The sequence below is a fragment of the Manacus vitellinus genome, unplaced genomic scaffold (genome assembly GCF_001715985.3).
Source record: "Manacus vitellinus isolate BGI_N305 unplaced genomic scaffold, ASM171598v3 scaffold_17_pilon, whole genome shotgun sequence".
NCBI lineage: Eukaryota > Metazoa > Chordata > Aves > Passeriformes > Pipridae > Manacus > Manacus vitellinus.
This window is the reverse complement of record NW_021939256.1, coordinates 3,270,637-3,280,917: the sequence shown is the minus strand read 5'-3', so window position 1 is coordinate 3,280,917 and position 10,281 is coordinate 3,270,637. Positions and strand designations below refer to the sequence as shown.

Genomic DNA, 10,281 nt, shown 5'->3' with positions numbered 1-10,281 from the left:
CTGAGTCTTAGCGCAAGGGTGAAGGGGATTGATGGGGGCGAGAAGGTAACCTTGAAAACACTGAAGTAATTGTTCACCCGAGGATCCAGAAAGGATTAAGTCTGTAGGATCAGTGCGGCGATACAGGAAGGCTCGTAAAAAGGAATCTGATAAACGCTTAGTGGAAGACTTTAAAGCTATCGACAAACTGATAGCTTTAGGGCGAGAGGCCGTGGTCTTAAGCTGCGCCAGGGGAGGTTTAGATTGGACATTAGAAGGAATTTCTTCACAGAAAGGTTGATTAGATGTTGGGATGTCAGTATTGTCTGATGTATTGGGCGGAGTCACCGTCCCTGTAGGTGTTCAAGGGAAGACTGGACGTGGCATTTAGCGCCATGGTGTAGTTCACCTGGTAGCGTTCGGTCAGAGGTTGGACGCGATGATCTCGGAGATCTTTTCCAACCTAATTGATTCTGTGATTCTGTGAAGTATTCTCTTGAATTCACCTGGAGCAGAGGGACCTGCAAGGGAGTTAGCAAGGCTGTGTTAAACAAACACACTGTCGAGATTGTAGCAGTAAAGAAGCCAAAGGAGATTTCACGCTTGTGTCATATCGAGGAAACCAGGGAGGTGCCCTACGTTGGATTCGTTTTTATGGGAGATGAGTCAAGACAGATCCTGTGACACTAGTGGCAGCAAGAAGAGATTAAGCAGTAGACAAACAGAAGTTGCTAAAACTGGCTAATATTTACTGAGTGACTCAGGAATGTGGCAGCTTACCTACCCAGCCTTCTGTAAAACTTCATCTGAGCAATCGGAGGGGGCAGGCATGAGGCCATTTCTTTTTTTAAAGGGTCCAGAAAGAAACAGATCAACAATCTGACTTCTGCACCAGGAAAATGAGTAGAAACCATCCTAAATGTTGTAGTTAGTCAGACTTAATGTAGGAGTTGCATGGCTTTTGTTGAAAGTATTCCTGTGTGGAAGACCACTGTATAAATCCTGGAATATGTTAGATAAGAATTGGGTATGGATATGATGGCTAGAATTCATATAATGGTGCAATTCATATAATTTGTATACTTTCCAAAGAGACTGTCAACAGTATCAAAGGCCTTTCAAGGAATCCAGTAAATGTAGAATGAATGCGAAGGTCCTTTGGTGGGTGGAAAACTGACTGAAGAGTGTGTGATCATCTGCCACACTGACAGATGGAACTGTTCTGGGATCTTCATTCACTTAGTTCAGGAGCAACTGGGGGAAAACAGAGTAGATTTTAGGAAGCATAGATTAGATATTAGGAAGAAATTCTTCACTGTGAGAGTGGTGAGGCACTGAAACAGTTTACCCAGAGAAGCTGTGGATGCCCCATCCCTGGCAGTGTTCAAGGCCAGGCTGGATGGAGCTCTGAGCAACCTGGTCTAGTGGAAGGTGTCCCTGCCCATGGCAGGGGTGTGGATCTAGATGATCTTTAAGGTCCCTTCCAACCCAAACTGCTCTGTGATTCTATGAAAAGAGGGTGAATGGTCAGATGAGGTTTGCTGATTCCTGCAGTAAGTGAGGCCTATGAAGCCTTGCAGGAGCACCTTACAGTCCTGCCTGACTGGCTCCTATCAGCCTGTCATGGCCAGATCGTGATCACTGTATGACAGGTGAAATCCAGAGTAGGTACCTGATGTCCGTGAGGAAAAACCCATTTTAACTTTACATCATTTTATTTATAAAATGAATGTGCTGACTGATGATGCTCAGGAGCAGGATAAGTAGGTCACAACGCAGTTTCATTAAAATATCAGCTTAGCACTTAGTAGGAGCTCATAAAAGGTAAAAAATGTTCTGAATACTGAGAAAAGAAATAGAGAATAAAAAAGGGGAATATATTTTTGTTGTTGTAATCTTTGCAATTTATGCTTACAATTTCCATATTGCATGTGGCTTACATAATTTTTGAGATGGGGAGGGAAGCAATAGAATGAAATGAAAATGTTTAGAAAAAGACAATAAGGACCAAAGGGAAAAAAATCAGCTTCTGCGAAGAGGGATCAGCTGAGCAGGACTCTACTTTGAAATGGTAGGAATGAGAGAAAATAAAAACTGTCAGTCCAAGGGGGAGGTCTTTGTATGGAATGAAATCCCCACCACTTTCAGATACCTTTCTAAAGAAGGCACTATCCTGCTTTATTTGGGCAGAAATTACTTAGTTCATTAATTTTGGCATAGAACTAGATTCTCCAAGACTGTGAAGACTCAATGGAAGCTGGAACCTGCCTGTGCTTTCTCCCTTTTGGACGCCTTCGAGAAGGCTCAAGGCCCTGCAGCTGATTGAGTCTTTCAGTACTTTTGTCACGTTAGTGACTCTCTCCATTGCCAAGATTTTACTGAGGGAATCTGGGTGCCAAACCTGTCGCTCCAGTTTGGGAAACAAACAGCTTACTACTGTGACATTAAGCATTTTGTGGATTTAACTAGCATGGTGTACTCTGCAGTTCTCTTAAATGAATAAAAATACTTTCTTGTGCAGAGTATATCCAAACTGTTTTATTGTCAGTGTGTGTTTCTCTGTGTGTCTCTTCACTCATAAGTCAATCTTGCAGTTTTCTTTGTAGCTTTTATCTTGTTCCAGAATGTCTCCTCAGTCTGAATGAAGGGTTAAATTTGCAGTAACTGTGAATGGTTGACCAAGTTAAGTGCAATTAGTGACTTTTCAGGAAAAGGTTAATCTTATCTGGTGAGTAAGAACCAGAATGTTCAAGTCTTCTCTGAGTGGAACCTGTTAAATTCAGCTATTTAAAGCTTACCCCCTTTTTTTTTTCCCAGAGTTGATAAAGACAGGAGTGGAATTATATCTGATAATGAACTTCAGCAGGCATTATCCAATGGTAAGTATGTAAATGAGCCGGGAGGTAGTTCATTGTAAACTTAATGTTAAATTTCTTGTGAGACAGGTCACTTGATGCCATCATTCTTTGAACTGAGGGATGTTCTTACCACTGATTAATACTATTTAATCTACAGCAAAAGGCTGGGGAGGTGAAGAAAAAAAAGAACAGTCCTCCTGATTTTTTTGTTTTAAACTGAGTATCTATTGTAAATGTTACTGATTTGTATTTTGGGGAATGAAGGCATCCACATCCCTTTTTTTTTCCCCCCCATCTCTACTTCCTGGAAATCATAATCAGTTATTTATATATTCCTCACTCATCACTACTGAACCTTTGCTTTTTAACCAGGATCAGTGTATAACCTGGACAAAGATTATCTGTTTACAACCAGTCTTTTTACCGCACATAAAACCTTTTCATACAGTACGGTGCAGGAATTGAAGATAGTAATTCTTTTTTTTCTTCCCCAAATGAGGCATATTTGAGTTTTTTTCCTAATAGAGTAGAAAGGTGCACTCTAGATCTAGTACTAAAACTTTCTAGTAGTCTGTCAGTTCCCTGTATTAATGCTAAAGAGTAACTAGGGTACAGTGAAATAACTCATGGAAACAAAATTAAAAATGAACTTTTTTTTTCCAGTAGACTATTTTTACTTTCCTCTCATGACTCAGTATGGGTAGGGTTGTACTTTGTGGGTTTGTTTCCACTTAGGAATCTGAAAAATGGCATATTGAGGTTGTTTATGCACCTTTGAGTTTGTATCAAGTTCTTCTCCCAAGGTTTAATTCCTTTATCCTTCCTGTGCTTTGTGACTTGACAACAGTTTAAACTGATTTGAGCTGCAGTGCACACAGGCTGAAAGGCCCCTTGTTGTCAGTAATTGCCCGACTTAAAATAAATTTGGATGGCTATATTTAGTAAAATTGCACTCTAGTAACTGAACTGGATTTACTAGAATATTCATTTAATAATTTGTCTGAAAAATTAAAAGCAATGTATTGTGCCTGCCAAACCCAATCCATAACTAAAATACTATTTTGAATAAAAGCTAAGTTAAATTGATTAAGTCACCATTTTCACTTAAATTACAGTGCTGTTTAGAACTGTGGGAACCTGGCTTTACCTGCCATTTTAGACTTCATATAGTTTAAATATCTTCTCATCTGATTAAATATAAGGGTAATAGGCAGTGATGACTATCTGAACTCTTTTCTTTCCTTATTTGCAGTGTAGGTTAGCAGTTGCAGTGCTTTGCTTTGCAGTTATGAAAAATGCCTGCCAAGTGTTAGACAAAATATTTACAGAGCTGTAAGCTTCCTTCATTCCAAGAGATTCTAGATCTTCTACACCGAAGTCACTAAAAATTCACTATATTCTTTTCAAAACATATCCTCTAGTGGATGGTTGTGCATAGCTGTTCTGCAATCTTAACATGGGCTAAAAGAATGTTATGTGTTTATTTCTAAAACATGTAAAAAAGTCTGCATAGTGCTCATTAAAATTTGAAGCTCAGTGTGGTTTTGACATTTTGGCATTTTCAACATGTCAAGTTTAAGCAAATAACAGTATGCTTATGTGGGAGGGAGTGATCATCACATTGTATAGCTGTTTCCACAATAAAATCCTATGCTTCCTTCTTGTTTTCTTCTGTGCTGCTGTGTGAATTAATAGTAGAGTCAGGAAAGGAGGCAGGAACAGTCTTTCACTGTTGGAATAGGCTGAAATCAGTACAGTTCTTCAGCTCTGGAGTTGCTTAGATTTCACTCTGTGGCATCTATATGAGTCTCTTGGATATTTCAACGTGAAATAAGTTAACTTATTTCACTTTTTTTCACTGTATTTTCACTTTTTCCTCTTATTCTGTTCAGAGTTAAGTGCTGGCACCCTATTAATAATTCCATTATTTTTTATTTTTGTCAGGAGACATACAACTCTAAGGTACTGATGTTCTCTGTCTAAAATACTGCTTAAGCATTTTCAGAACCATCTTTTCTCTTTCTCTGCTTATATTTCTCTTTATGTGCAAATAGTCATACGTCCTGCCTACAGTACAGGGTTCTCCCCCATTGCTGCACCTATAGACTTACACCACTGCAGCTTGATCCAGCAAAGCTCAGTACCAATGCAGCCCTCCTCTTAGGTACCTGTGGTCAGCTACTGCATCACTGCCAACACCTCTGCAGCACCTCTCCTCTCACTGATTCCTTTACTCCTTGTTCTCACTGATCCTTTGTAGTCCCTGCACATAACTGCAATTAATTTAATATCTGCTGCTTCATCCTTCTGGTTCCCTCACAGGCTCTAGAGAAATGGTGGTGAAATTCTAGATGAGGCACAATATTTCTCTTAATTTAAAGCTTCTTAGCACTCGGGAACGCTCTCAACCAAGTGGAAACTATTCCACAGCAACTAGCCTCTAAATACTCAAAGTACAAAGCTCCTCTTCAAATGATTACTGCTCAGGCAGCAACATTTCTTGTTCTGAAAATACTAATTTAAAACATTTAAACTAATGTCTAATTGATCTAGCAGTGGAGGTGGGATAATTCTAAATTGCACTGTGTGGATATGCCATTTTAGAAACCTCTTCTTTTTATTTCTGTCAGAAACTAAGTGCCCTGGAGCAGTCCTGTAAAACAGGAAATGAGCAGATGGGTTTTCACTGAAGAACAGATATGAGACCTTGATTGAGTTGTAACTTAAAACTCTTTTGCTCCCATAGTAGAAAATGAGCTACTTCAGTTTTGATCTTGCCTTCTATCCAGTACTTCCTGATAGCCTGGGATGAAAAAATCCTTCTTAGATCTTCCAGCATTTGTTAGGTGTTTTTGTTGCAGACTGAAAAATGTTGGTTTCTGTGTAGTACTTGCAAAGCATTGGTCTGAAGTCATCTCTGAATGGTCAAGAACATAATTACTTCAAAGCAGCCTTATTTTGAATACACCAGCTCCACGTCATCTAACTCTGAATTCACTTCTCGTAACTGAATTTTTTTGTTTGGTTTGTTGCATTTTTTTAAAATGTTGCTTAGTATTGAGGAACTAAGTAATTCTTTCTGTTTCAGGCACGTGGACTCCATTTAATCCAGCAACAGTCAGGTCAATTCTTGGTGAGTGTAGTTGTGTGATGTGAAATACTGAAGAAGATACTGTTTTGTGATCATTCAGATGATTGAAAATGCTATCAATTGCTGCACTGTTTTTTTTTTTCCTCAGAGTGTCCAGCAGTAGTAAGTTGAGTTCAAATATTTTCCCTTCTGATGAATACAGGGATGCCCTTTTTGTGCACACATGTGCACTTGTTGAAGTAGCCTGAGAAAATTTACTGACAAACTGAATAGATAGTGAATAGTAATTTATGCATGGGGAAATTGTCATATTAAATATTCTAAAAAGATATTATATAGCTTGTCTTTGTAAGTAGTTTTTCCTGTCTTGCATTTTAATCCTATGTTTCACTCCAGAAATACCAAACACAAGCTTTAAAATGTTTGAATTCTCTTAGGTGTCCTAAAATAATTGCCAGTAATGTGGAAGATGATGGTTGTAGAATAGAAGGATAAAAATTCAAGCACAGTAACTCTTTTTATCACACAGTTCATAAATCCAAGGACTAAATTTTTTGCTTTGTTTTCAATAAGTATTCACCTCTGAATTTCATTGCTGTGTGACATGCTTTTTGTATAAAGATGACAGTATCAGTAAGTCAAATGCAGGTGAATATTCCAGCACTAGACTTAAGACTTTTTAATGTGTCCTTAGAAAAGAACAACCCACCCCTCTGCCCATTTTAATTGATCACTGGATGATCAATCAAGCCCTCAATATTTTCAAACTGAAAATGAAAACCCAGGAAAAATAAACTTTCTGCAATTCATTCTGGTCATCTTTCATCTTCCTTTATCTTTCTCCTTCAGTGGATGACTACTTGCTTTCTCTTGGCAGAACTTTCCAAAATATCACTTGTATTTTAGCAATTTCTTTTCTGTCTTCAGTGCTCTCCACAAAGTGCTTTTGCTGTTTTCTTAAAATACTGGCAAAATCCTTGCTGAGGAGTAGTATGACTAAGGTTTTCTATGGGTTTCTTATTTTTTACTTCAGGGATGTTTGACAGAGAAAACAAAGGTGGTGTGAACTTCAATGAATTCACGGGAGTCTGGAAGTACATCACAGACTGGCAGAACGTCTTTCGAACGTATGACAGAGACAATTCTGGAATGATTGACAAAAATGAACTAAAGCAGGCACTAACAGGTTTTGGTAATTCATTTGTAATTACAGTTTTTATGATTGGGTTATGCCATCAAATGAGCTTCTTATTGTTAGGGTTTTACTGCTCTGACAAATGTGACTAAAAATGAGGCAGGTGAAGGGCAGCTACCTTTTTAGGTGTAAGGTTCCTTTTAATGATGTCCATCCCACCAGCACATTTTCTTTTTTAAAGCTGTTTCCTTTAATTAAAAAAAAAGAAAACATCCCACACATGTACTGACACATCCAGTTCCAGCCTCCTCTCTCTGCTCTGAGAGCGTTACCAGTGCTTCAGGCAAATGTCTGAACTTCCAAGGTACCTGATACAGCTTGCCACTTTTTAAAACAAAACCAGCTGTCTATGCTACAAGAGCATTCTGGCGGCAAAAGAACTTCCATTCCAGTGACTTCACTTGTAAAGACTTGAGCCGCAGCCCTAAACCGTTCCCTCAACCAACTAGTCACCTTAATCAGTAATTATATTTAGTGTGACTCTGGGTATAATTATTATTAAGCATGATTTTTATTGCATGCCTTTTTATAACAGATATTTAGGAAAAAAAATCCGTTTTAACTCCTCACTGTTTTCTCATTTAGTGACACATGCCTGTTGAACAGCCTTGTTCTTTCTATAGAAAGACTGTGGTATTTGAAACCTTTTAAAGCATTTCTCTTTTTCCAAGGTTACCGACTGTCTGATCAATTCTACGATATCCTTATTCGGAAATTTGACAGACAAGGAAGAGGACAAGTTGCTTTTGATGACTTTATTCAGTGCTGTGTTGTTTTACAGGTAAGAAATGAGATGGGCTTTAATGCCAATTAAAAAAAAAATTACCTTTTCTTAAGCTTTTATGGTTCTCACTTTAACAGTGGATCTAGAATAAACAAATGGTTTATTTATAATAAACCATTTGAACTAAGTATATGAGAGGAGCTAGAAACATCTACATATATTGGTCTTCATTACTTATCCATTTGCATCACAAGTAAATTTGATAAAATTGGGAGGGGCAAAAAAATGTAAAATAGTCTCCATGTTTTAAAAGGAAAACACGTAACACTGTCTCCATTAGTTTAATACACACACTTCTTCTGGGGCTTGAGTGTCAAAAGTGGAGTGTTCTTGTCCCATGGTGCCCATAATTCTCATAATCTGATTTACAACTTTTTTGTGTATCTCTGTTTAAGGCTCTGATTAAAGGAGTTTGACCTAGTAGCTGAATTACTCAGTCTTTCATCACAGCAGTACCTTCAGGGACAACGGTAGTAAAAGACATTTCAAACCAACAAACAAAACCCAAAAAAAACCTTTGAGAGAGAGTACTGTAGGTTTGCAGGTGTATTTCTTTGTTTAGAAATCAGTCACTGGGTGATTCCTCACCTCATTGCTTAAGGTTTCTCAAAGCTTACTGACTTTTCTGAAAGGTATGTAAGATTTGTGGAAAAGTTGGGAAACTATAGGAGTTTTAGTAGAATAGGAAAAAGTCTGCTGCTCTTTCTGCTGGCCATCACTGCAAGAATATCTTAAGATATTTTTTGATACGCAAACGTGAAGGGAAAGCAGTAAAAGTAGTAAAAGTACTGTAAAAGTAGTATCCCTGTTATTTGCACTCAGGTGTCTTGTGTCTTGTTCTTCTCCTTTTAGCTTTATGTCTGTAACTGTAAGTCTGCTGAAACATCAGTTGCCTTGATACTCAAGGCAATTATAATTAGTTATAAACTTGAACTCTAGTAAAAAGGGCTTTGAAATGGAGTTTCATTCAGCTGATATTACTGAAACCATGCTGGTAGTTATTCTGGTCCACTGTATGTACTGCCTGGCATCTCTGGGGTTATACAGAGACAGCTCAGATACCAGTGACACACGAAGCATATTTGCCTAGAAGGTGAGAGATGCACAAGGATTTTGGATTCTGTTTCCAGATGACTCTCAAATGTACCATTGTTTTTCCCCCCACTTTAAAGCCAGTTATAAAAAGCTGTCTGGTCTATAAAGAAGTGCCTAAAGATAGACTTAGGTGTTGTATCATTATTGGCAAAGAGCTGTCTTTATACACACAAGACTGTAAAATGGCTACAGAAGGGATGAACAGAAGGGTTTCACAGAGCTGTAGAAGCCAGGTGGCAGGGGGAATACATGGCAGCTTGAACCTTCCTGACAAACAAAAACATATATTTTTTTCCCTCCTCCTCAGAGGCTGACGGATGTGTTCCGACGATACGATACTGATCAAGATGGCTGGATCCAGGTGTCCTATGAGCAGTATCTTTCCATGGTCTTCAGCATCGTATGACACTGATAACTAGGAATTGCACACTGGCATTACACAGACTGGAGCTGCCAAATCATCCTGTACTGAATATGATTATCGATGTATTATAATGGATGTAACTTCGCGTTCTTAAATTTTGTATGTTGGTCATCACCTTCAGAATCTGTACTTGAGTTGGTTTTTATTTTGTATTATTGTACGATATGACCATCTCTGCTTACTGTAGTACAGAAAGCACAGAATCTAGATTTAACTGGTGCAATGTCAAACTTAACCTATTTCACATATCCTGCATGGGAAAAATGACTCTTTAGAAATGCCAAATTAAAATAATGCTTGCTAGTTTATAAAAGAGTTGGAAGTCAGAAGTTGCACAACATGTTTTGCATGTGCCTTACTTTTATAAGAGTTTAATGTATTAATTTTTAATACAGAATTTAAAATTAAGTAAAAATATTAAATCAACTTTTGTAGTCTGTTTCACTCCTGTACAGCTTTAAGGGGGTGGTGGCATTATTTCTGTTTCAGAGATGTCTCCCACTTGGATGGCTTGTTTTTCTTGTCTTTTATTTTCTAGCTGCCTCCTTTTTTCAGGGTATCCTTGGGTGAGCTTCAAATACAACTTCTTCACACCTGTGTCCATTATTGCATCTTCCTTGATAAGTTCCGCACAAAAACTCTGACTACTCTCAATGTGTTCCCTCTGCTTAGTCATCTTGTTTAACATCAGCACTCTTCCATTTTGTGGTGAAGCACTTATTTGAAGTGGCCTTGAATTGACAGTCAAACACACTCATAGGGCTACCCTACATCTCAGCATTTACAGCTGATGAGACAGTGGAAAAACTGAAGCAAAACAATTAATGACTGTGTCATACACCATCTCCGGCAGTA

At 38.2% G+C, this 10,281-nt stretch overlaps 1 protein-coding gene across 2 annotated transcripts; it reads left to right on the top strand.

Moving 5' to 3' along the window:
- The first annotated feature begins 2,519 nt into the window (after positions 1–2,519).
- PDCD6 (programmed cell death 6) lies at positions 2,520–10,025 on the top strand. Of its 2 annotated transcripts, none has more exons than XM_018070144.2 (6): positions 2,520–2,707; positions 2,797–2,858; positions 5,926–5,970; positions 6,962–7,114; positions 7,795–7,904; positions 9,310–10,025. In XM_018070144.2, the coding sequence occupies exons 4-6, from the start codon at positions 6,964–6,966 to the stop codon at positions 9,406–9,408; spliced, it is 360 nt and encodes a 119-aa protein (XP_017925633.1). In that variant the 5' UTR covers positions 2,520–2,707; positions 2,797–2,858; positions 5,926–5,970; positions 6,962–6,963; the 3' UTR covers positions 9,409–10,025. The 2 variants fall into 2 exon arrangements, with proteins under 2 accessions (XP_017925633.1, XP_017925632.1); XM_018070143.2 differs by having other exon boundaries at positions 2,543–2,707; positions 6,962–7,120.
- Positions 10,026–10,281: the final 256 nt, after the last annotated feature.

What these genes read in the sequence shown, in the direction of transcription:
- PDCD6 (XM_018070143.2), top strand. Translation starts at nt 6,964, where the DNA reads ATGTTTGACAGAGAAAACAAAGGTGGTGTGAACTTCAATGAATTCACG. An exon ending in GCAGGCACTAACAGGTTTTG is followed by an intron (nt 7,121 to 7,794) that starts GTAATTCATTTG and finishes TCTTTTTCCAAG; the next exon opens with GTTACCGACTGTCTGATCAA. An exon ending in AGTGCTGTGTTGTTTTACAG is followed by an intron (nt 7,905 to 9,309) that starts GTAAGAAATGAG and finishes CCTCCTCCTCAG; the next exon opens with AGGCTGACGGATGTGTTCCG.